Consider the following 27465-nt stretch of genomic DNA (forward strand, 5'->3'; position numbering starts at 1 on the left):
GCCAAGCGATTTCAGTTCCAGAGGTGGAGATTCTCCGCTCAGCGACCCTCCTTGTTAAAACGCCTGTATCATTTTCTGCACTGAGTATAAGCAGCTGTAGAGCCAGAAAAGGCTGCTATTAGCGGTGCAAAATTATTTTCCAAAAGGATTGAATATCAACCTTAGAACTGCAATTCTGCACTTGAGGGATTAGGATCAGCTCTGGGTTTTCATTAACATGCTTTACATACTAAACTGGAGCTGGAGTTCCTACCATTTACTACATTTCCCCAAAATAAATATTCAGCTTGTAGGCAGACATACAATATGTGAAGGCAGACTTGGAAAAGAAAAAGAGGTTTGTGTGCGTTTCTGTGTGTGTGCACGCGTGTATGTGTGTGTGTGCATGTATGTAGGTGTGTGTGTGTGCGTGCGTGTGTGAGCATGTGTATGTTTGTGTCTCTGTGTGTGTGTGTGTGTGTGTGTGTGTGTGTGTGTGTGTGTGTCTCTGTGTGTGTGTGTGTGTGTAGGTGTGTGTGTGTGTGTGTGTGTGTGTGTGTGTGTGTGTGTGTGTGTGTGTGTGTGTGTGTAGGTGTGTGTGTGTGTGTGTGTGTGTGTGTGTGAGCATGTGTGTGTGTGTGTGCGTAGGTGCATGTGTGTCTCCATGTGTATGTGTCTCTGTGTGCGTGTGTGCATGTGTGTCTCTGTGTGTGTATATGTGTGGGTGTGTCTGTTTGTGTGCGTGTGCACGTGTGTCTCTGTGTATGTATATGTGTGTATGTGTCTGTGTATGTGTCTCTGTGTGTGTGTGTGTGCACGTGTGTACGTGTGAGTGTGCATGTATGTAGGTGTGTGTGTGTGCGTGTGTGTGTGCGTGCGTGTCCGTGTGTGTGTGAGCATGTGTATGTTTGTGTCTCTGTGTGTGTGTGTGTGTGTGTGTGTGTGTGTGTGTGTGTGTCTCTGTGTGTGTGTGTGTGTGTGTGTGTGTGTGTGTGTGTGTGTGTGTGTGCGTGTGTGTTAAGGCTGAGCCCGAACGTTCGAACGTTCGAACGTTCGTTCGTTAAGCTGACATTCTGACTTTAATTAATGGGTTCGAACGTTCGGTGAAAAAAAATAAAGCAGGCGCAACGACGGTGAGGCGATGTGAAGCGGCGCGTCCCCCGAGTCGCTCGGCTCAACCAGTATCCAGTATGGTCTCTGCTGGGCTGTTGCTGGATACTCAACCAGAGCTCTAGTCTCAACCAATGCAATAGAACAATTTTGATTGAATGACAGGCGATTCTGCCAATTACGTCACACCGCTTGCACCCGCCTCTGCTGTTACCACCAATCGGCAAGCGTTTATTATTTTTTTTACTTCCGGCAATGCCGCCATTGATCTGCTTGCGAGAAGCATTAACGTAGCGTTAGCTCCCCGCCGAGGAAGTAAAAGTCGTAACAAGGTTTCCATAGGTGAACCTGCGGAAGGATCATTAATGAATACCAGCCTTTTTCGGCCACGGAGCGCGAGCTTCATGGCGGGAGGTGGTTGCGTTGGAAACAACTCTGGCCGAGGCGGCAGGCGTGTTGGGAGCCCGGCGGGACCCCCGCGCCGGTGTCTCTCTGTCTCTCTGCCGTCCCCCGTTCCGAGGTAGACGGTGGAAGGAGCCGAGGCGCGCGCCTCTCTCCTTCCCGTCGACCAAGAGTGAATACATGTTATTGAACGTGTAACACTAACTATATAACGTTAATGCCACAAAACGAATGCATTTGTTTATCTAGCCCCTTACGTGACTGCGGTGTGCAAGGGCTATTGTTTATCATAAGTAGGAACTTTGATGCAGTAGTCAGTAGCTTGTTTATTTTCTTCTGAGTGCTTTGTTTAATTACATGTTTACATGAACAGCCACCACTGTAAACAACATGATTTTTCACCAATAGATTATGCAATGCCGCCCTCCGTAGGATCTATAATACAAAAAAAAAATTATATATAAAAAAAAAAAATGTAATAAAAAAAAATTTGTATTAAAAAAATTACAAAAAACGAACGTTCGAACGTTCGTTCGATAAACCCTGGCGAACGTTCGAACCCTAAAAACAGGGTTCGGGCTCAGCCTTAAGGCCTCTGCATGCTACAGAAACTTCAGAGCAACTGCAACACAACATCGGCGCGATTTCAGCGCGGTTGTTTTAGAGGGTCTTGTAGACTGTGTTGCTTGGACGTTGCGTACATGTCCCTCAAATCTAACCTAAACAACCGTTGCGTTGATATTGCGTAGCAGTGATTGGTTGGTTAGCGAATGGGGGCGGGGCTGTCATAGAATAATATTAGTCCCGCAGAGAATATCATCCTCCATTGTTGTTTCCAGCGTTGACGCTAAATAATTAGCGTCACATAGCTCGCCTTTTTCTGAAAACCCAAGCACATATTGTTCCATAGCATACGCCTTCAGTTGATCATGACAAATCCTCTCTTACCTTGACGATTAAAAAGCCTCCATAATTTAGTAAATAAAGCTGTAGCCAGCCAGCTAGCATTGGGTCTATTCAAAATGCTATCCACATTAGCTACATAGCTAACCAAGTAAATACAATGGTATCCGTCCTGAGGTAACGTTAAATACAACGTTTGCTAGTCGAAATGACTGGACACACACAGGGACAAGTTAAACATCAATCAATTAATTTATTCCAATAGGTAGTTTGAGCTGCATGTGAGCCGAGGTCCTCTCCATTGGAAACTAATGATGTTACGGTAGGGTAACGTTAGCTCGAAAAGCACAGAAAGTTAAGCTGCTAGCAACAGACACTATAACACTTCCGGTCGGGGGTTTTCAAAATAAAAGAGCGACGTCTAAAATCACCGGAAATACGTTTATTTTGTACATTATCTAAAGTTAACACGAACCTAAACTAACTTTAGTTAAACTAACTTTGCGCGTCGATGTTGCAGAAGCATAAAGGCAGAGTGTCTAAAACACCATTGCTTTGTCGATGTTGTGTTGCAGTTGCTTTTGAAGTTTCTGTAGCATGCAGAGGCCTTTAGTGTGTGTGTGTGTGTGTGTGTGTGTGTGTGTGTGTGTGTGTGTGTGTGTGTGTGTGTGTGTGTGTGTGTGTGTGTGTGTGTGTGTGTGTGAGCATGTGTGTGTGTGTGCGTAGGTGCATGTGTGTCTCCATGTGTATGTGTCTCTGTGTGTGTGTGTGTGTGTGCATGTGTGTCTCTGTGTGTGTATATGTGTGGGTGTGTCTGTTTGTGTGCGTGTGCACGTGTGTCTCTGTGTATGTATATGTGTGTGTGTGTGCACGCGTGTATGTGTGTGTGTGCATGTATGTAGGTGTGTGTGTGTGCGTGTGTGTGTGCGTGTCCGTGTGTGAGCATGTGTATGTTTGTGTCTGTGTGTGTGTGTGTGTGTGTGTGTCTCTCTGTGTGTGTGTGTGTGTGTGTGTGTGTGTGTGTGTAGGTGTGTGTGTGTGTGTGTAGGTGTGTGTGTGTGTGTGTGTGTGTGTGTGTGTGTGTGTGTGTGTAGGTGTGTGTGTGTGTGTGTGTGTGTGTGTGTGTGTGTGTGTGTGTGTGTGTGTGTGAGTGCGTAGGTGCATGTGTGTCTCCATGTGTATGTGTCTCTGTGTGCGTGTGTGCACGTGTGTCTCTGTGTGTGTATATGTGTGGGTGTGTCTGTTTGTGTGCGTGTGCACGTGTGTCTCTGTGTATGTATATGTGTGTATGTGTCTGTGTATGTGTTTCTGTGTGTGTGTGTGTGCACGTGTGTACGTGTGTGTGTGCATGTATGTAGGTGTGTGTGTGTGCGTGCGTGCGTGTCTGTGTGTGTGTGAGCATGTGTATGTTTGTGTCTCTGTGTGTGTGTGTGTGTGTGTGTGTGTGTCTCTGTGTGTGTGTGTGTGTGTGCGTGTGTGTGTGTGTGTGTGTGTGTGTGTAGGTGTGTGTGTGTGTGTGTGTGTGTGTGAGCATGTGTGCGTAGGTGCATGTGTGTCTCCATGTGTATGTGTCTCTGTGTGTGTGTGTGCATGTGTGTCTCTGTGTGTGTATATGTGTGGGTGTGTCTGTTTGTGTGCGTGTGCACATGTGTCTCTGTGTATGTATGTGTGTATGTGTCTGTGTATGTGTCTCTGTGTGTGTGTGTGTGTGTGTGTGTGTGTGTGTGTGTGTGTGTGTGTGTGTGTGTGTGTGTAGAGCTGCCGCGATTACCGCATTACCGCGGTATCGCGGTTACATCACGCCCACCGCAAGAGTAGGCTGAATACCGCGTCACCGCTGTTTTTTTATACTAATAATAAAGTACCCTCCTCTCGTTGGGCTTGCGGCTCTGCAGATATACCCTACTCCTCTATCGAGGTTCCAAGCGACCCTATTGGGTACCAGAAAAGTCACGTGAAACATTGCACACCACTGATTGGTCAGAAGAGAGACGCGTCACACGTTGGATCAGAGCTCATCACAACACGGCTAATAACGTTAGCTTTAGCTCCCCGCCGGAGTGGACTACCATCGCTCCTCAGGAGTACTAAACGAGACATAATGATTTTACTGTCTGCAACGAATGTTATAATAAAAGCCCTTTGTTCTATACACTTGTCTGATTGAAAACGTTATTAACAGACCGCAGAATGGGACAACTCAGCACGCTCTGAGCAAAGAAAGGAACTGAGATATGAATTGAGTATTTTTTGCCTTGCTATGGTCCGGTAAATACGCTGATGTTATTGAACGTGTAACTATATAACGTTAATGCCACAAAACGAATGCCTTTATTATAAAGTAGTAACTTTATAATAATAATAAGAAGAAAGGGTCGGGGGGTAACCACCCCTGCCCGCGACACCGAGTGAACGGCGCACGACCAGAGGGGAAACTTCGAATCCGTGTTTCACTTTCAATAACGAATGCGTGCTTGCCGAATCCCAAACAATATTCATGCTGCAAAGTCATCCTCTAAAGATAGACATTTAGACTAGAGGCAGGCTATATGCTATAAAGAGTAGACTACTAAAAAAAAATGCATTCAAACTTTTTTTTTAATTTTTTTTGTGTGCGTGCGGTAATAACCGCAGCGGTAGGAAATATTTCGCAAATTTGTGCGGTAAGGAAAACATCAATACCGCGGCAGTGCCTGTGCGTGTGTGTACGTCTCTGTATGTGTGGAGAATACAAACCATAAGGCCTTGTATAAAAGTGCAAGGCGAGAGCGTGGCCTTCTCTCAGATGGCGCGGCACGCCACCACCTTAAATATACGGGCCTTGATCGCGGACACCCAACGCACTATCCCCCTCCCTTCGAACTATGATGCTGCTTACGAAAGCCTCCGTCACAAGCTGGCCGCTCACAAGCCCCATTCATCCCTGTTATTACATTCATCATCAGCAGCAGTGGCGTCATCATACTGGTATTTAAGTAGTGTGACTGTAGGACCGGATGATTGGCCTGTATGTGTTATTATCCATAATAGGCTGTATTGTGTATAACATGCCACCCATGTGCTTTTTCTACACTTGTACACTGTGTTCCATTTTATCTGTATATAAAGAACGCCCTCAGGCCATAAGGACTCGTTCACATCTAATCAGACAATGCAGGGGTAAAAATGGGGGGTGGTTGCTTCTTTTGAATGGAGGTAGTTGCTTCTTTTGAATGGAGGTAGTTGCTTCTTTTGAATGGGGGTAGTTGCTTCTTTTAAATGGGGGTAGTTGCTTCTTTTGAATGGAGGTAGTTGCTTCTTTTGAATGGGGGTTGTTGCTTATTTTGAATGGAGTTAGTTGCTTCTTTTGAATGGGGGTAGTTGCTTATTTTTAATGGGGGGGGGGGGTCTTCTTTTGAATTGGGGTAGTTGCTTCTTTTTAATGGGGGTAGATGCTTCTTTTTAATGGGGGTAGTTGCGTTGTTACAGTATGTGGGTAGTTGCTTCTTTTGAATGGGGGTAGTTGCTTCTTTTGAATGGGGGGTAGTTGCTTCTTTGGAATGGGGGTAGTTGCTTCTTTTGAATGGGGGTAGTTGCTTCTTTTGAATGGGGGGTAGTTGCTTCTTTGGAATGGGGGGTAGTTGCTTCTTTTTAATGGGGGTAGTTGCGTTGTTACAGTATGTGGGTAGTTGCTTCTTTTGAATGGGGGGTAGTTGGCTTCTTTTGAATGGGGGTAGTTGCTTCTTTTGAATGGGGCGTTGATACAGTATGGGGTTGCCCAATACCAATATGTGTTACAGTATGTGGGTAGTTAGTTACTTATTTTGAATGGGGGTAGTTACTTCTTTTGAATGGGGGGTAGTTCCTTCTTTGGAATGGGGGGTAGTTGCTTCTTTTGAATGGGGGTAGTTGCTTCTTTTGAATGGGGGTAGTTGGCTTCTTTTGAATGGGGGTAGTTGGCTTCTTTTGAATGGGGGTAGTTGCTTCTTTTGAATGGGGCGTTGTTACAGTATGGGGTTGCCCAATACCAATACTTGCGGCGTTCCGCAAGAAAGTTGAACTGGAGTCTTGCGGAGCGCTGCGGTGGCCAATCGATTTTCACAAGACGAGGGACAGTGGACCAGGAGGTAGAGCGGCCGTCTGGTAATCGGAAGGTTCCCGGTTCAATTCCATCGTCTCGCTGGAAACGTGTCGAAGTGAGCAAGACACTTAACCCCCTAACTGCTCCCGATGAGCAGGTTGGCACCTTGCATGGTTGCCTCCACCGTCAGTGTGTGAATGTGTGAGTGAATGGAAGTCCATTTACCATTTAGGCCTAGTACTGGTGGTGTGTGTGTGTGTGTGTGTGTGTGTGTGTGTGTGTGTGTGTGTGTGTGTGTGTGTGTGTGTGTGTGCGCGTGTGTGTGTGTGTGTGGTGTGTGTGTGTGTGTGTGTGTGTATGTGTGTGTGTGTGTGTGTCGTGCTTGTGTACCAACTTATGACACCTCTCTGTTTGACCTCCAGTCATGCACGCTCACCTTCCAGCCTCTCTCCCTCTCTCTTTCCACCTAATTTCACCCCCCCCCCCTTTCCACCCTGTGGTTTGTTAGATGGGGCCTGTCAACCCCTCAGGTGAAACGTCCGAAGGCCGATAACAGAAGAAAAATATAAATCAATCGTGTCCGCTCCACCGGGACGAGCCTCGCAGGCTCCATGCGGAACGCTCCAAAAAAAAGATTTAAAAACTGTAGAAAAGATCAAAAGAGGAGACGGTTCTCCATTTCCTCACAAATGTCTCATCGGAGTTGACAGCGTAGGTCACTTTAATGAAATAAAATTGCACAGGAGTCCCGCTGTGCAAAATCCGCTATCGTTTCTCCTTAATGGATTCATTCTATTAGCAGTGTAAATGGCTTCTCCTCCGTCGAAGGGACACTTGGTAGTGCTAATATAGCTCCCATTATTTTTATCGTAGCGCACACGCGCTCTCAAGATCACTGAATTAGAAAATCCACTGAGCTGTGACTGAGAGAAACACTAGCGGGTTCATCCGAACTCATCCGTGCGCTCGAGCTGTTTGCACAAGTAAGATTGTCTTTTTGCAAGTAGTAGTACTTGTGTAGACATGACACAAATGTAGAGAGAGAGGGGGGGGGGGGGCTCTGACAGCCTTCTATATGCAAAGCACATCTCATTGACCAGCAATTTCACTAACTCACCCAGTCACTCACTCAGTCATTCATTCAGTAGTGCTACTCACTTAGCTATTACTACTATGCTACTAAACTGCTACTAAACTAAACGCTACTACTTCTACCTATCGTGCTAGTATGTCTTTTTTTTGATCCACTTTTTCTCCCATTTTTCTACATTTTCTCCCATCCCAATTTCGTATCATCCAATTCAACCCTCCCCTGTCACGAACGCTGTTTCTTGCCTCCCACAAGCCGGCTGCAATGTGGACTAAGTCATACATAGCACAAGTCCCCTCCGGTACTTGAGGTAACAGCAGTCGCATCTTTCCACCTGCGCAGCTCGATCTCTCAGTGGCGAGGAGTAACGCGTGGGAGGCTCACGCTGCCCCCGACACTTCCTGATTCTACTGCGCAGGCGCACCAACCGACTTGTAGGAGTCGCTTGTTCACAACGTTCGATCCCCACCCTTCAGTTTTCCCTCCCCGTAATACGGCCAATGTGTATTACTGCGGACGACCAGCTAAACTGAAAACAATGTGGAGAGCTGGATTCGAACACGCGAATCCTAGCGTCTCCACACTGGTGGCGAGTGCCTTGCCCACTACACCACCTAGCCGCCCTTCGTGCTAGTATGTCTATACTACCATGCACTCAAGAGTGTAATAACACTCAAGTTCGACATTATTTGACGAACAATGCCACTGACCCTTAGCTGCTAGAGGTGTACCCCTCCTGCTGACTTGTTGTTCACAATCTGTAAGTCGCTTTGGATAAAAGCGTCGGTTAAAATGACTAAACGTCTTTGGAAGATGACAGAAAGGCATTGGCCGACTGGCGTAAACATTTTCACAGATTGGGGAAGCCCTCGCGTCATGACACACGCATGTGCTCCATAATATACTGTATGGATGGATATATGGATCAAGATAATTTATTATTCTAGCTCTCTGACGTCCATGTTCCATATCCCCCCTGTTGAGAAACACTAATCTAGCTAGTACAGTGAGGACGGTTATGACCGCTAGTTTCAAGTTTGTTTATTAAATATCACAATAAGATACACATACTTTACGGTGAAATGCTTGGTTCTGTATGAGCCCCTGAGAGTGTGCTTCATACAGTAAAAAAAGTAAGTAAAAAGTAAGTAAAAAATAAAATAAAAAGTTAAGTAAAGAGGAATATACAATATACATATATACAATATACAGTACAATATACAATCTAAAGTACAACCTAGGTACAGTATAAGTACAGTGAGTAAAAAAACTAGTAAACAGTGAGGTACAATGCAGAAAATGAGGTACAAAACTTTGAGGTAAGGTGCAATTGCAAATGAGGTATGAATGTAGTGCAAATCTCTTTAATAATAGATAAATATAATGTAGTGTTGAAGTGTCTAAAGTGAGTGTTAAGGTGAGCGTTTGTTTAAAAGTGAGTGTGTGCATGTGGATGTGTGTGCAATGAGTGTGTAGATGATGGGTTGTTACATGGAGTCAGAGCATCCATCGCTACGATCAGTTACGCTCGGTTGCGATCGCTAAACCTCGGATTAAACAGGGATTCCCAGTTACAACTGGGCACGCGTCAACCCCAGTCCGGTCACTGCTGCTCCGTCTCGGGAAAACGCTGGAGCAAATTTCCAAACAGACGTTTGGAACTGACTGCATTAATTTGGAATCTAAATGATTACTTCCCGCTGAACAAATATTAGAACTCAATAAAGTGATGAGTTTTATGCTGGTTGGCATGAAATGCATTCTGGGATACTTGGCTGTCATCGAAGGAGCCATCGATTCGGGAATAGAAGCTGCATTTCTCCGTGACGCATTTGAAGGAGCCTTGGAAACGTAGCCTCGGAAGGACACGGCCCCTGAATTGAGTGTAAAAAAATTAAAGAAAAGTGTAGCGCTGTATTGTCCGTGCTTAATGTATATAAACAACTGTAGTAAAAGGAGAGTTTCTATTCATTAAAGTAACACCCATGGAGTCATGGATCCTTCCTTTCTTACAGCAGCCCAGGGAGAGGATGTGATCTGTGTAATAAGGAAACAACCTCGGAGTCCCCCAGCATTCTGAGGGCAGAGCAGCCAACTACGCCCCCCCCCGTGTTAGCGTGGCCCCTGGGAGCAGCGGGAGCCTCTGGAGCTGATGTAAATGTTTAGACAGGAGGAGGTCTGTGCCGCGCGTCCCTCTGAAAACAACACGATCAAAGGCGGGAGCGTCAGAAGCTAAATCAAAGAGAGGCAGACAGAGGGAACGTTCCGGCGCGTTATCCTCCCCAGCTTGGATCGGATAAGGAGCCGGCCTTCACACACGGTCCCCTCGGAGAGTCCATTAGCAAGCGGATCTGTGATTACCGCCGGCGGTACTTTCATTCAGCGGCGTATCACAGTGCACATGGAGGCAGCTGGGAGGTGGAGGTGCCGGTGTGATGTATCGCCGTTCGTCTTAAAAGGAGACACGCGATACATTCCGAGTGTAACAGAGGCAACTCGCCCCTGCCACGAATTCGACCATGCCTTGAGTGGGAGTCGAACCCCAGGCGTCCGCACTGCGGGCGACATCACAAACCGCTGCGCCAAGAAAGGAATTCCCTCCTAAGCGCTCAGTTTGGATGCCTCTGGGGAGTGAGTTTTACACCCGTTACACGAGGAATCGAAAACACCTCGTATGGGATTTCGCGAATTATCAGCGGGTCAGACAAACTCCACCAAAGTTTGGCCGCGTGGTGAGTGGCTGCTTTCTTTAACAGCCCAATCATCTGTGGTGGACAGAGAGGCCGGGAGACCTCTGCCCTCGCCATCTAACAAAGCTAACAAAAATCAATCTTTCCGCTGGTGACTGGCCGTGATTTTGTGTCAAACCATCCACGACCCATTAAGGTTCATTAGTTTCCTGCCAGGCAGCTTGAAGACAGGCTCTTGTGTGTGTGCGCGCCGTCGCACGACGAGGAGGAAGGCATACTTCCAGTCCGCTCACCTATACGCCTCGGACCTCTCTCTCCGGCACGGTGGCACCGGGATACGTTCAGACAAACTCCCCCCAGTTTCCATGTTTATTATTGCACTGTGGCCTTCTCTTCCACGTTGGGAGTAATCAGTTGCAGAGGAGAGAGACTACTTTCCGTCACACACGCTGCTCATCAATAGGACCTTTCAGCGAAGGCCTTCCTCCCCTGATAGAAACATCATTTCCTGCTGAAGTCGCAACACTGAGGCTATTGAGATGTCCGTCTCCCCCCCCCCCCCCCCGCCCCCCCTGACTCTCTCACTGTGGCCCTTTCACATTTTACTAGAATGACCCGGAGACCCCTGGTGCGTATACATCTGGTATCAGCTTGCACTGGGCCTAGGGTGCAGGGGGCACGCACACATGTAGAGGAGCACGCAATAGAAACAATCTATACAGAGTGAAGGAGAGAACTTTGTGTAAACACGAGCATGCACGCGCACACACACACGCACACACACACACACACACACACACACTTACTCTCTCCCTCACCTGAAAGATACATGGCAGGGGGTTTTCACTACAACTTCAGCTACCTTCCAAAGTAAATAAAAGACTGAAGAGAAGCCTTGACATCTTAAACATACAAGTAAAGTATCACAGTAAGACTGTTTGAATAGGCCACCAATCAAAAGCCTGCACCCCAGAATCCCACGGTGACCTGCTGTAAAGCATGCTACGTTGACTTCCATGTGGGTTTCGTGCTTGTACTATATAAAAAAAGAAAAAGGCCTGTCAACTACCTGACATTTTGGGGGCAACACAGTGATGAGACTGGGAGAGAGAGAGAGAGAGAGAGAGAGAGAGAGAGAGAGAGAGAGAGAGAGAGAGCGCGAGAGAGAGAGAATAACAGAGATAGAAAGAGATTGAGAGACCGAGAGATAGATCGAGAAAGAGGAAAGCAACGCGGTGCTGTGATGAGAGACACAAACCCTGTCTCCCTGCACTCCCAGACCGATCACTAACCGATCATTGATTCGCCGAGTCGGTAGTGAACAGTCACAAGACGTACAGTACACGTTAATCTACGAGAAACAACACTGGATGGTTCACAGTGTTGACACGCACTGTCAAAACAGAGCAGCCGTCGTGGTGGATGGAATGGAGACGTTTCAAACGGAACCTGATCTATATGGGGGAGTTCAAAGTGGGTGCATAGAATAGAATATAAATCCTTTATTTATTCCGAAAGAAATTCTGCACTACAGATCGCTCACATTGAACAATAAACATTTAGGTAGTCAATAGGACTAAAATAAGAATACGAATATAATAATATAAAAAAAATAAGAATAAAATAGAATAAAGAATAAAATACGGTCCGGGATATACATTCTGGTATGTATATACATTCTAAAATCTTAAATATAAACTATACAGCCAAAAATATACAGAAATATACAGTCAAATGTACAGTAATGTGTAAAAATGTAAAGTGTCCAGGAAGATTGTGAGAAGTATAAAATGTGTAAAGTGATAGGAAGATTTCGCCAGGCTGTACGGTCAGTCACCATGTGCTCAGTGATGCAGTGAGGCACAGTGATGCGTTATAGAGCATACAAGAGAGCGGATATTACCTGTAGGTCAAAGAATTTGCTGTATCTTCTGTAGACGACGTGCGATGTGTTGTCGGAGTAGGTGACATTGATGAGGTATACCTGTCAACAGAGGGAAACGCAGGGTTAAAACAACAGAGAAAGGCTCATCACAATTGGACACCCATGTAACGCGTGATGCGCGTATGGCTATCGTCTGTCAGTCACACTCACATATATACGGTGTTACATTTGTGTGTAATTTGCAGTTGTGGAGTATGGTGATAATATGGGATCGTGGGGCCTCTGGTGATTCCCACCCCTAAGTGGTATTTAGGGCTCTCCTCCACTATTGGTCGCCTAATTAGAGTTATCTGCCGATATGAGTCCCGATCCTATATTTGGAATGTCCTGGATAATACAGCTGCACAGTTAAGTACATTAACGTTAGTACAACCAGTCCAATGTAGGTAAGATATGCTTGGTAATTGATTATAATAAGAAAGAATTGCCTGCATCACAGTTTTCATAGATTTATTTTAACAAAAAAGCATTGCAATTTGATCAGGCTTAATATCGCCGATACCGATCAATTAAAATATGCTGTGATCGGCTGTGATACCAATCTTACAGATCCGATTGGGACATCCCTACGACCAATAGTCATAGATTTGTTGTCTAATCGATTAGTTGATTTCATCTGCAAATCTGTCACATTTGAGTTCCCTTACTTTTCTATGTACAATAATGCCTCTGTGAATCTAGTCCTTACCAGAGATATAACCTTGATATGAAAATCAGCTAATTGACTAAAAGCGAATCTGCAATGTGGAGACAACCCTAGTGGTGTTGTATTGTATTCTGAACACTATCTCAATCAGTGTAGCATGAGTTATTTTCATATTCAATTGAGAGTCCAAAATGAATGAAAATGAAAAAAAAACATTCGTTATTTTGTTATTCGTTCATGAATCTGATACCAAAGAAGCAAATAATGGTTTGTTTTTCGTACTTCGTACATTTGTTTTTCATACAGGAAATTAAGAAATGGGTGCACACTGCACAGGCCCAACTTGATGTAATTTGTTGACCCGGAAGTTAATGACCCAGGTTAATGACTTTTTTGCCAATAAGCTTACAGCAAATACACCAACAGGTCATCTGCTGCAGTGTGGTGGAAATCTCTGCATGTGTCTTGCCAGATAATTAAATAAGTCTTTAATGAAATTAACGTATGGTTCCATGGTGTTGAAAACATACTCATTATATAGTATTTGAAAATACTCATTAAATTCATTGACTTACAATCACTGTGTGATTTGGTTTTTTTTAAGCTTTCTTTTACAATGAATTGTTAGTGTATTTTCTGCAAGCTTGAAGCTTATCACGTGCAACCAATGCCCTAGTCAACAGATTCACAGCACAATCGAAAGGCAGAGCAAATTGCCTCCATTAATGCACGTGCAAAAAAAAGGGAGTGCGTTCATGCGGTGCATGAGCTTTAGTAGCAAGGAGGGGGAGAGGCGATGGAGCACTTCAACCCTGGTAAATGCAGCATATTTCTTTTCTACATTTAGTCATTTAGCTGACGCTTTTATCCAAAATGACTTACAAGTTCTGTATGACAAGTCAGCAGGAAGGTTACAACTCTTACAGCTGAGCAACAATGTTCATCAAACAGTGCTGAAACTTGGGTGCTGCAGTGTTGAGTGCATAGTAGTAAAGACATATTATTAGTTATTATTTTACTTTTAAGGTTTCGGCTGCCCTAACTGTGGTGGGAAGTTCGTTCCACCATTGTGGAGCGAGGACTGATGAGTGATGACCCTCCCAGAGCTCGGTTTTTAACTAGTATTGAGTGGCTCTAATACAAAGATGACGTTGGACGTCCATGCATATTGGAGTTCATGAACATGAGGAGTCTACTTAACCAGTTAAAACAGAGGATGATGTCTTAGATCTGCAGGTTTCAACAAGTTAAATCTTTTTAAGACCACTTAGAGCAACGTTTTATACCAATTTCACGACCATACTAGCTCCCAGTAGCCCTGCAAACGTTTGAATACAAAACCATTTCATATATCTAATACTATTCTCCCGACAGACAGGCTGCCCTACTAAAAAGGTAATACCTGTGCAAATTAAATGTAAGACTTTAAGAATTGCTTACTTTTTAACACCGGACAGATACCCTGCTTAGAGTTTTGTTGCAACACACATGGATTGAATTTTCTGCAACCAGATAACCCAGAGAAAAAGAAACCTTTAGCAGATTTCTCTCCACCAATCATTCTCCTTTTTAACCACAATGTTAACAAACACATCGCAAGTTGTTTGTGGCAGATTTCACTTGCTCTCAAAAGAGAACAATTTGCATTTGAAACAGTTGTGGACTTAACCCTTTCACTGCCACATGACAGCCGGTTAACCCTTTCACTGTGACAATACAGAAGGTTAGCCCTTTACTATCACACAACCGACAGCGATGCTCCATCATTAGCTCCGCGGATGCTATACCCTCCACCACTGTCAGGGACGCGTGTATATTTTCCCTAACAGAGTTGCACTTCCGCGTTCGGTTTGCGCGATCTGATTGGCCACTGACGTTTTTTTCAGCGTCAATCGCGTTACTCCTAACAATCGTGCCAGCAGGCTGTTACCCTAACCCTAACCCTAACCTTAACCAACTTCGAAAGAGAGCGACTTCGAAAGAGTCGCCAAGCTTAACCAGTTTGTTAGGAGTAACGCAATTGGCACTGAAAAAAAAGTCAGTGGCCAATCAGATCACGCAAACCGAACGCGGAAGTGCAACTCCGTTAGGGAAAATATACAGGCGTCAGGGACGGGCACAGACATTTTGGGAGGCAGGTGCTCAACCAAAAAGAAAAGAGCACTAGACATTTTAGGGTGTGCTTTAGCTGTTCTCTCTCTCTCTCTCTCTCTCTCTCTCTCTCTCTCTCTCTCTCTCTCTCTCTCTCTCTCTCTCTCTATGTATCTCCCTGTATCTCCCTGTTTCTCTCTGTCTATCCCTGTCTCTGTCGGTGTCTCTCTGTCTCTCTCACTCTCTCTGTCGCTCTCTCTGTCTCTCTCACACTCTCTGTCTCTCTCTGTCTCTCTCTCAGTCTCTCTGTCTGTCTCTCTCTCTCTCTCCCTCTCTCTCTCTCCCTTTCCCTCTCCCTCCCTCCCTCCCTTACTCTCCTTCGCAACTTGTCTTGCAGTGTTGAGCCCTTTGCGTCTATAATTAGCACATATTTGATAGAATTTCAATAGAAAATACATTTGAAAAGACACCAGCCAAGAAACGGCACATTTGACTCAGGGGGAGAATGGCAGCTCCTCAAGCACCCTTTGGGGCCTATGTGTGCACGTGCCTACTGTCCCGACCTTCGACCCCCCCAACCGCGTTCATGTTGGGGAAAAACTAAAAGTGGGCAAAAGCTAAACGATACACATCTTCCAGGTTTTATATAGTGCTATGAGTGTAAAACACAAATAAGTATAGCATGTGATTTGCCATACCTAAACAGATATCACGGTCAGGGGAGGAAACTAACTTTTTGGCTTACCAGCCAACTGGCGGGTATCTGATTTTTTTTACCAGCCAAATAGATTTTTTACCAGACAAAAAAAATCGCTAATTGTGATAATTACTTCTTTGTACGTCTTCGTCTAAATTGATTTTTCAATCATAGTAAATTAATCACACTGTCTCTACTCTTCAAAATATTACATCATTAAATCACATATTAACATGAAAGAGGGAACTATTCTGGACTGGGTTGGGCTGAACTGGGCAGTGAAAGATGCTGGGTTGGGCTGGTCTAGGTTATACTGAATGATGAATTTAAAATGAATTGAAAATGGGGGACCCTGATGTAAACAAGACGAAAGTCTTTCTCTGGTCTGCATCCCCTTAACAATTGCATGTATTGAGCCGTACTGTACTGTACCCATTCTGCAATCTGTTAAATAAAGTTTTCATTCATCACAGCTCAACTACTAGGAATGTGTGTCTGACTCTTAAGTGCAGGAAATATTCATCAGAAAGGGGGGACATGATGGAGGGAATGGAAAGAGCAGGTTTGACAGGAGCAGGGTTGAAGGGATTGATTGATTGAAAAGTTTCTTAACAGATTGCAGAATGGGTACAGTACAGTTCAATACATACAATTGTTAAGGGGATGCAGACCAGAGAAAGACTTTCGTCTTGTTTACATCAGGGTCCCCCATTTTTAATTCATCATAACATATTGGAGTGTGGAGGAAGTGGACAAGGCATTAAGCAAACAGGACTGAAATGGGGGACCCTGATGTAAACAAGACTAAAGTCCTTCTCTGGTCTGCATCCCCTTAACAATTGTGTGTATTGAGCTGTACTGTATTGTACCCATTCTGCAATCTGTTAATAAAGTTTTCAATCAATCAATCAATACTGGGTTGGGCAGTGAAAGAACCAAGCATTTCACTGTAATGTAATAGCTAAATAAAACAACTTGAACTTGACTTGTTACATTTGCACTCTGGTTGTATGCCAAATGTATTCTGGTTGTACTGTACTTGTGCTGTAAGATGACAATACATTGGAACCGAATCGACAACGCTAGGGGTTCAGCAGGTGTGTTCTGAATGCCAAATATGACAACATCACCGTTGTGAAGGGCATATGGGCGAGTGGTGATATGCTGGGAAACCCGGTAATAATAAAATGTCACTCGGCTGCATTTAAGCAAAGCCGCTCAGTATAGTCGTCCACTATGTTGAATGCGCGTTATGGTAGCTTGTTACATGCTAGGTAGCTAGCCGGCTAATGCTGGTTGACTGTCATTCTCATCCGACTCGAAGGAGACGCGTCGCGTGCTGTTGTTCGCCCCCATGTCAGACCGCACCGATATCCGAAAGCGACGACTCTACATGCAATTATTTTCATCCACTCATGTGTTTTTGTAAGTTTGTCTACGTTGTCAAGCCGGCTGCCGGTGGCAGGAGTTAGTAGGTCTGCGCGCAGTGGTCTGTCCACTTCCCCTAGATGGGCGTCATCTTCTAGAAAACGAGTGTTCATTGGAGGAGCTTAGAGCGCATCTGTACAACGATGATGTTCATTGGTTATGGTCTGATTATTATGTGGCGCAAATGGGAGGAATCAAGGGGGGAGTCAGAGTTCGGTTTGTGTCAGTGAGCGAATCAGCAGATTGCAGAATGATTTTTTTGTTTTGTTTTGTAATTACTAGTACTCGCCAGACTGGCGAGTGCTCTTCATGAATTACTCGCCAAACGTAAAAAATACTCGCAATTGGCGAGTAAAGTGGCCTAATTTCCTCCCCTGATCACGGTAGATCAATCATAATCATAAAGCATAAGAAATCCTTCTGATTATCATGATATTATTTCCAATCCATATCACCCAACCCAATGCCCAAATGTTGTGCGCACAGACACGCAAAGACACGCACAGACACATACATGTGCATGTGCGCACACACACACTATGTACAAGACTATCTACTCTAAGATGCATGTAAGAGACACATTGTAAATTACTTCCCGGTACTTCAAAGTTGGATGACGCACACACGTAAATCTGTCAACACCTAATATAATGTTGACAAGAGGGTTATCTCATTCTGTTTTGTCAACACTTGACCTCCTGGCTTTAGCCTTGGCTGAGGCAGCCCGGCCCTGTGACGTCTGATGAGATTGGGACGGGCTCCATTTATTCCTTGATGGCGGGTAATTGATGCTGCTATCGTCGCTAATCTAATATCTAACGCAGGAGACGAGACGTCAGGAAACGAATGAAGGGGCCTGGAAGTGTCCCAACAGGGAAGGTAAGTGGAGGTCAGACCTCTTGGCTGATGATATAAATGGAGTCTATATATCCTTCTTACCTGTAAGTTGTAACTACCGTACTTTTCGCACTGTAAGCCGCACCTGACTATAAGCCGCAGCAGCTAAATTTAATGATGTGTACATATATAAGCCGCATTGGACTATAAGCCGCATGTGTTTTAATGTTTAATTACCATAATGTAAGGAGTGGAGCCTGCGGCTTAATTTGACTCGACACGGGAAACCTCACCCGGCCCGGACACGGAAAGGATTGACAGATTGATTGCTCTCTCGATTCTGTGGTGCCGTTCTTATATTGAGCTTTAAGTTCCCACCTCTACAGAGAATGACTCCCATTGGGACACAATACTGTCGGACAAATAACAAGAATTAATTAACTCATTTACAAGTTGTATTAAGCAAATAAGGGAACAGACAAATAACATTTCAATGCAGTAAAAAAAGCAATATTTCGATTTTCGGGTTTTGTCCACATATAAGCCGCACCGTTATATAAGCCGCAGGGTCGCAAAATGGGGGAAAAAGCCGCGGCTTATAGTCCGAAAAGTACGGTATACATTATATTATATTAATCAACAACTTCAGAGCCTTACTGCATTATATTCCATTATATAAAGCGTTAAACCTTTCACTGCAACATAAATAAAGAAATGTCCACCATAAATTGATGCAGAAAATGCTTTGATGCTTGACTGCTATTCCATGAAAACTTTTATAGGATTTCTTGCTTTTGCTAAGGATGTTTAAGAATGACCCAAACATGTTGAGCTGTGTCTCAATAAAGACACAGGCCTAGGGGAGCTCCCGTAGCTCACCGCATATCTCGGCGCTATTTCTGCGTCGGGGAAAACCGTGCTCGTCACGGATCTGGGGTACACGAGTTCGATTCCCGGACCCGCCGTATTTTCTCAGAGTGTCTTCCCCTGCTCTACATCCCATTTCAACCTGTTTCTGTCGGTCATGCTTGACCAGAAAAGCGATAAACGCTAAAAAAAAAAAAAAAAAAAAAAAAAGACACAGGCCTAAAGAAGATATACTCAAAACATACAGCTAAAAGCTGCCATCAACAGAAATTGTCATTGCCATTGTCAAGCGACTAACAATTAGATACGATTCTGTCAGCAAGACAAAACCAGTGGCCCCCAACGCAGAGTGAGTAGAAACTATTTTAGCCTCAAGCTGAAACAGTGGCATTGCCAGACCCTTCCCCCCTTTAAATTCCTTTAGCCCCGCCCCCCCTAAAAGAAAATCCTAAAGAAAAAAAAGAATTAGCCCAAGCCTTTCGTGGGCTCTAGCCTGCTAATTTCTTGCTAGTGTGAAGCTAACGGTATCACGGTATCATGATAGACATCATGATAGTCTATCAGTGAGCTGGATACAATCCTACCTGGAGGGGAGAGAACAGATGGTGGAGGTAAACGGTACCCTATCCCCCCCCTCTCCCAGTGAGCTGTGGTGTTCCACAAGGAAGCATACTAGGACCGCTACTGTTCCTAATTTATGCGAATGACATGTCGTCAGCTTGTGACTGCAACTTGTTCCTGTTTGCGGACGACTCAGCCCTGCTGGTCTCTGACAAGAACAAGTTACAGGTTGAAAAAACCCTCAGCTCGGAACTAGGCAAAATCTGCATAGGCTCGCCGACAACAAACTATCATTACACATGGGCAAAACAGAGTCCATTCTCTTCGGTTCAAATAACAAACTCAGCAAGACCGACGGCTTCTCAGTTACAGTGGGTGACAATATTGTCACAAGGAAAGATGAAATTACCTACCTGGGTTCCATCCTAGAGGCTAATCTTTCCTGTGACAAAATGGCATCCAATGTAATAAAAAAAGTCAACCAACGAACTCGATTCTTGTACCGGATCGCCTCTCTGGTAAACAAGAATACCCTGAAGACTCTGGCAGGACCACTCATTCAAGGGTACTACGACTATGCTTGCACCTCATGGTACCAAAGCACCTCAAAGGCACTAAAAACCAAATTACAAACATCTCAAAACAAACTAGTCAGACTACTGCTTGACCCGACTCCTAGAACCCACCTCACCCCTGCCCACTTTGACAACCTAGGATGGCTTAGAGTAGACGACAGAGTACAGCAACTTGCAATGGGCCTGGTCTACAAGATACACTACACGACCAAGGTACCCATGTACATGTCAAAATACTTCCCAAAGGTCAGTGAATACCACGATCACAATACCAGAGGGAGCTCCACTAATCATGTTAAACCCAGATTCGGCTCAAACAAGGGACTAAACACATTTCGCAATTATGCCACATCAATGTGGAACACCCTACCCAAAGCTGTAAAGGAATGTGAATCACTACCCACTTTCAAAAACACTCTCAAAGAACACCTACGGGAGACTGCAATTCGAAACTGGCCCCTACAAATGTCCTAACCCAGTTGTACTGTAAATTACCATGTATGGCTTTGTCAGTATTCCAATGTACAGTGTACAGTGTCCCCCCCCCCCCCCCCCCCCCCTCAACCTCCAATGTACAGCACCCCCCACCCACCCGCACCCCACCTACTCAACCTCGTCCAATGTAGTTTCTACGTCAAATGTATATACACTCTTTTTCTGGAAACTTTTTGTATCACAAACAGTACTGTATTTGCAAATCTGGTATGTCATAAATGTATATATGTAGCAGTACTGTCTATCTGTATGTCGTGTGTGTCATATATGTTATGATTAATTGAAAATGGGGGACCCTGATGTAAACAAGACGAAAGTCTTTCTCTGGTCTGCATCCCCTTAACAATTGTATGTATTGAGCTGTACTGTACTGTACCCATTCTGCAATCTGTTAATAAACTTTTCAATCAATCAATCAATAATTTTTTTTGATCCACTTTTTCTCCCATTTTATATATTTTCCCCCATCCCAATTTCGTATCATCCAATTCAACCCTCCCCTGTCACGAACGCTGTTTCTTGCCTCCCACAAGCCGGCTGCAATGTGGACTAAGTCATACATAGCACAAGTCCCCTCCGGTACTTGAGGTAACAGCAGTCGCATCTTTTCACCTGCGCAGCTCGATCTCTCAGTGGCGAGGAGTAACGCGTGGGAGGCTCACGCTGCCCCCGACACTTCCTGATTCTACTGCGCAGGCGCACCAACCGACCTGTAGGAGTCGCTGTCCACAACGCCCGATCCCCACCCATCAGTTTCCCACCCCCTAATACGGCCAATGTGTATTAGTACGGACGACCAGCTAAACTGAAAGCAAATGTGGAGCGCTGGGCTCGAACAGGCAAGCCCAGCGTCTCCGCATTTGTGGCGAGCGCCTTGCCCACTACGCCACGTAGCCTCCTCTGAGGGTAACTGTTATAGTAGTGTGGGGTATACGGTGGACGTCGTTGCAATGTATTGGGGCGGAACAGAGTATTTTATGGTCATATTTAGTACATTGTCATGAGATACTCCGCTTGCTTTGGCTAACTGCTAACGTGCGCGGACTGATGACGACATCAACTCGACTCTCGAGACATTCGCAGCAGCAAAACAAGTCTATTAATAGCCCGTCCATCGGCGCCGGGCATAATAAGTTAATTAAACTTGACAGACATTATATCGACGATAATTATCGATATCGAGTTATATGAAAATAATTTTATAATTTTATCGCGATAACGTTTTTGGCCATATCGCCCAGCCCTAGTTCGGCTGAACGGGCTACTCTCTGTAGTCTGCTACGGTCATGTGCGGTGCTATTCCCAAACCAGGAGGTGATATTGCCAGTCAGGATGCTCTCTATTGTGCATGAGTAGAAGTTCTTAAGGATCTTCTGACTGACTTGGAACTTCCTTAGGCGCCTAAGGAAGTAGAGGCGTTGCCGTGCCTGTCAATGTGTGTGGTCCATGTCAAGTCCTCGGATATGTGGACTCTTAAAACTTAAAACTGTTCACTCTCTCAACCGGTGCCCCGTCGATGCTGAGGGGGCTGTAGTCCCTGACCCCCGACCTCCTAAAGTCCACAATCATCTCTTTTGTTTTGCTGACGTTCAGGGAGAGGCAGTTCTCCTTACACCACTGCGACAGATTATTTACCTCTTCCAGGTAGGCCCTCTCATCGTTGGCAGAGATCAGGCCCACCACTACTGTGTCATCAGCTAATTTGATTAGTGCTGCTGCTGGTAGCTTCTGAATTACTTTTATGATCGTTTGCCTTGAAAAAAGAACGATATCCATTTTGCGTTTTGTGCGCTGCCCTGGTGTTAGCTACAAAGAAACTGGCGGGCGAAAATTTGCGACGTGATTGGTTACTGCCTGTACATGGAATGCTTGGAATGTTAAACATCGTCACCTACCCATTGACACCTTGGCCGGCCTGACACCTTGGCCGGCCCTTGCTTAATTGTCACCAGCGGGCTGCAGCACAACACACACACAATATAGTAGCCTATATAATGCTGCGCTGCAGCCTGCGCACATATATTATATATACATTTCAAAATTCCCAGCATAACATTTGGGTACTTTATACTTTATAAAGTAAACTTTATAACCACAAACTAGAGACCTGGGCCATTCAGGGGATATATGGAATGCCTAGGTATATTGGAAATAGGGGGTGGGGGGGTTCTGAGCCATTTTCAGAACAGAAGTGCTCTCGCCATCCAATCACCAAAAATGCAATTCTTGCAGAAAACTCTAAGTGTCAAAGGTTTGTTGATAACAACTCATCAACAATCAAGCATTCTCTATGGTGTTCTTCAAAGTCTCTGTGCCTTAATGGGATAGGGGAGAACGGGGATGGTTGTTGTCACACGGGTAGGTTGTCACATTCATTATATTTCGCTACCAAAAGGCGCTGTCTCCCATATGTTGGTATGGAAATGTCCAGAATTGGGATCAGAGTTCACCTACATAGTCTTCTTTGGAGTAAGACAGCTGCACTTTAGGTGAGAGGACTTTTTGTGTTTTTCATGTGGAATTGTAAATATTCAGCTCCTCAGTATTTTTCTTCTAGGCATTTACACAATTGGTTTATAATGAAACAATTGTCACCCTTAAAAAGTGTGAAGGGAAAGCTATAGTTTAGATTGTTGTTGGCTAACTAACACATTTTTAGATGGTTGAGGTTGGTTGTCACATGTGACAAGCACATGACAGTGCTTTTAATGAGCACAACATGGACTGTTTCTTCACCAACTTGGAGGTGATGGATGAGCTGAGGACAGACCAAGCAGAGCACAATGCACCCCAGCCCACCTACCAAACCTAGTACATCCCAGCCTAGACCACCTACCAAGCCTAGTACATCCCAGCCTAGACTATCTGCCAAGCCTAGTACATCCCAGCCTAGACTTCTGCCAAGCCTAGTACATCCCAGCCTAGACCACCTGCCAAGCCTAGTACATCCCAGTGTACTCCACCCCAGCTGGAAAAGGCAGCCAGCAAGAAGAAGAAACAGAAAAGAAAGAGACAGGAGGAGTCTTCATCAGATGAAGATGATTGTTCAGGGGAGGTATGGGAGAAGTGTTGGATATAATGCAACCAGTGGGCACACAAGCTCTGCTTAGTTGGAGTGCCCAGACCCTACATTTGCCATCACTGTAACTCAGATAGTGAATGAGTGTAGCCTAGTTGTGTTGGCTATTATTGTTAGGCCTATTTATTTTGTTCTTATTTTGTTATATAGGATGGCTTAAAGATGTCTTTCCTGTTTATGTTCATGTTTTTTTTTTTTTATCTACTTTTTCTCCCATTTTCAATTTTTCTCCCATCCCAATTTTGTATCGTCCAATTCTACCCTCCCCTGTCTCGAACGCTGTTAGGCCATGCCTCCCACAAGCCGGCTGCAATGTGGACGAAGCCTTACATCACGTGTCCCCTCCGGTACTCGAGGAAGCAGCCGTCGCATCTTTTCACCTGCACAGCGCGATCTCTCAGCGTCGGGGGTCTGCGTTTGGAGGGACACACCGCCTCCGTCGCTTCCTGATTCTGCTGCGCAGGCGCACCAACCGACCTGTAGGAGTCGCTGTCCACAACGTCCGATCCCCACCCATCAGCTTCCCACCCCCTAATACTGCCAATTGTATTAGTATGAACGACCAGCCAAGCTGATAGCAATGCGGAGAGCTGGGCTCGAACCCAGCGTCTCCTGCATTGGTGGTGAGCACCTTGCCCACTGCACCACCTAGCCGCCCTGTTTATGTTCATGTTAAGATGCATTAAGTTATGTATGTCAACTTGTCAATGCAATTCAACTTTCAAATTTAGTTCTTCCTTCTTGCCTTCTTTTTAAGATTTTTCCCATTAAAACACATAGTGACAACCAACCCCATAGTGTGTGACAACCATCCCCGTGATGGGGTTGGTTGTCACAATGTGTCAGAGTGTCTTTGATAGGTAATTCCCTCTTTGTTACAATACGTTGGAAAATGAGAGGGATACACATTTCAAACCAACATCTTAAGATTCAATTTAATGTAGGAATGACTATTGAAAGATGTTTTGATGATGAGCAATTCACACTAGAGTAAAAAGTGTGACAACCATCCCGTTCTCCCCTATTCTGGAGGGATTTATGACCATGTTTATTAGGGGTGTAGCAGTACACGTATTCATACCGAACCATTTTAGTACGGGACATTAGGTTCAGTATGCGCTGTGCGACAAACTAATACAACGTTACTTTAACCACTAACGAAACACACGTGCAGGACAGGGTTTCCGTTAGAAAAAATTGTTGCCGGCCTCAGTGTCCGGTAGATTTCAATCTACCGGTCAAATGAGAGAAATTCCAGTCAGAGTTTATTGAGCTTAAAAACAATTGATAGGCAAAAGAATGACAACAAAACAAAAGAATGACATCATCAAGGCATGTAGATTTATAATATTTTTACTTAAAACTAGGCTACTTTTGCGTATAAAGTCATTATATTCCAAATAAAATAAGTCCAGAGACTCGTGCTGCTGCCGACTTTAAATCAAATAGGTGTCTGTGGGCAGTTGCCCGACATTAATAAACAACAGTCTGTTATAATCACATTTTTATGAGCTAACGAATTCCGTTATATTGGACATTTGTATTAATTATATCAAGCGAAGAACTGAGAAATTTGGCAGAGAGAGACGGCAACATTATCGTGGGTTTGCGTGACGACTCTCTCTCTCTCCACCTCCCAATGACTTATTTGCGAGAGTATGTCGATACAGAGCAGCAGATTCAGCTGTTATTGGCTCTTTTCTGGGGACCGCACAGCAGCGCCCCCCACCCAACATTGAATTGCAAATGGCTGAATTGGAGTACTGCTGGAGTACTGCACTGTGCTGCTGCTGCTCCGGCTCTGCAGCTTCACAAAAGTTCGCACACCCAGCACTAAGCTCTCGCTGACAACGTCGTTGTCATTATTAGAAGCAACGATGAAACAAATGTAATGATTGTTTCGTTCATCGCATAGGCTATTTAATTTTAGCCTATTTTAATACAATTCAAATAATCAAATTGTGCTTAGACTCAGGGAATTAATTTCACCGGACATTAAGACCGGAGAGATTAAATATGTCGGACTTCAACAGATTTTGCCGGTCAAATACCGGTAATTACCGGCTAACGGAAACGCTGGTGCAGGACTTCTTTTGCGTGCAGAATTTAATTCAAAACTCCAAGTCCCCACCCCTTCCCAGAATATAACTTGCGCAAAGGGCCGGATTAGGGGTGGACGGTATAAACGGTATACGGTATAACGGTATGAATTTGCTCTACGGTATGGATTTTGACTATACCGTGTAACCGGTAGAGCAGCTCTAAAAGAGCAATGACGTCATGTAACCACAGCGCGACTATTTCAATCGCATTTGCCCCTAAAAATAGATAGAATTAGTCATAGATAATAGATATGTGCAAACTGGAAAAAGTTATTTAGGAGGCTTCGCGCAGTGGGCGTGTCAACACGCAATTGTCATTTCATAATAAACACATATCACCACGGCGCACAGCAAGTTTCAATTTCAGTTCCTGGCATTTTTAACCAGTGGAGAAAGGTAAGGGATTTCCCTATCGTTTTTCTTATATGAATTATTCTACGTTAATAAAACATACCTGGTGATCAACTACAGTTTGCTGTAAACATTATGATATGTGTGTAGTGTTATGATAACGACGGCTGCAGCGGGAGGACGACTGCAGCAGTGGAGTTGCGAATAGCATGTAGCTGCAGAGCCGCAGAACCATGGGCGCTTTTAGGTCTGGTCACAGGCCCGCTCAACAGCGCCCCCCCCCCCCCCCCCCCCCCCCCCCCCCCACCCAACGGCTGAATTGACAATGGCTCCTGAAAGCGCCTATGGTTCTGCGGCTCTGCAGCTACATATGCTTCTAGCAAAATCCAGCATCCAGCCTCGCTGTTTGCAATGGGAGCAGCACGGAGTCTCAACTCGGGACTTATTTTATTTGGAATATAATGACTTTATACGCAAAAGTAGCCTAGTTTTAAGTTAAAATATTATAAATCTACATGCCTTGAGGATGTCATTCTTTATATAGCCTGCCTATCAGGCAAAAAAAAATATTCTAACGGAAACACTGATACCGTGATATATACCGTTACCGTCTATGCTTCAAATTATACCGTGATATAAATTTTAGACCATACCGTCCACCCCTAGTAGTAACGCTCATGTCATGATAAATCTGGTTAGGTGAAAACTACAGGAATATACAGTAAAAAAAAAAATTATAATACAATAAATATCGGTATCGGCCTTGAGGAGCATAAAGTTATCGGTATCGGGGTCAAAAAAATCTATATTGTGCACCCCTAGCTAGGGCTGGGCGATATGGCCAAAAACTAGGGATGTCCGATATTATCGGCCGACCGATATTATCGGCCGATATCGGCAGTAAAATGTGATATCGGAAAATATCGGTATCGGTTTAAAAATAACAATATTTGTTATATATATATCCAGTGAAATTATTAGTTACCTGAAATTATTCAGTTTTTTGGGGGGGGGAAACCCTGCATATATCGGTATCGGTTGATATCGGTTGATATCGGTTGATATCGGTATCGGAAATTAAGAGTTGGACAATATCGGAATATCGGTATCGGTAAAAAAGCCAATATCGAGCATCCCTACCAAAAACGTTATTGCGATAAAATTATTTTCATATAACTCGATATCGATAATTATCGTCGATATAATGTCTGTCAAGTTTAATTAACTTCTTATGCCCGGCGCCGATGGACGGGCTATTAATAGACTTGTTTTGCTGCTGCGAATGTCTCGAGTTGATGTCGTCATCAGTCCGCGCACGTTAGCAGTTAGCTAGAGCAAGCGGTGTATCCCATGACAATGTACTAAATATGACCCTAAAATACTCTGTTCCGCCCCAATACATTGCAACGACGTCCACCATATACCCCACACTACTATAACCTAGGGGTGGGCGATATATCGAGTATACTCGATGTATCGCGGATTGTTCTACCCGAGATGTAGTACTGTACTATATCACGAACATCGAGTATTAGTTTATATGGTGCCGCCCGCGGC

At 44.6% G+C, this 27465-nt stretch overlaps 1 protein-coding gene across 1 annotated transcript in view; it reads right to left on the reverse strand.

Moving 5' to 3' along the window:
- LOC311231720 (SH3 and PX domain-containing protein 2A-like) overlaps positions 1-27465 on the reverse strand; it is a gene marked incomplete at its 5' end in the record, with an annotated part of 240220 nt that overhangs the window by 187061 nt on the left and 25694 nt on the right. Inside the window, 1 exon segment of the mRNA XM_084318345.1 lies at positions 12138-12218. Within this exon segment, the coding sequence (XP_084174471.1) occupies positions 12138-12218 (81 nt within the window).

Source organism: Notolepis coatsorum, assembly GCF_963971535.1.
Source record: "Notolepis coatsorum genome assembly, chromosome: 7".
In the NCBI taxonomy this organism is placed as follows: Eukaryota; Metazoa; Chordata; class Actinopteri; order Aulopiformes; family Paralepididae; genus Notolepis; species Notolepis coatsorum.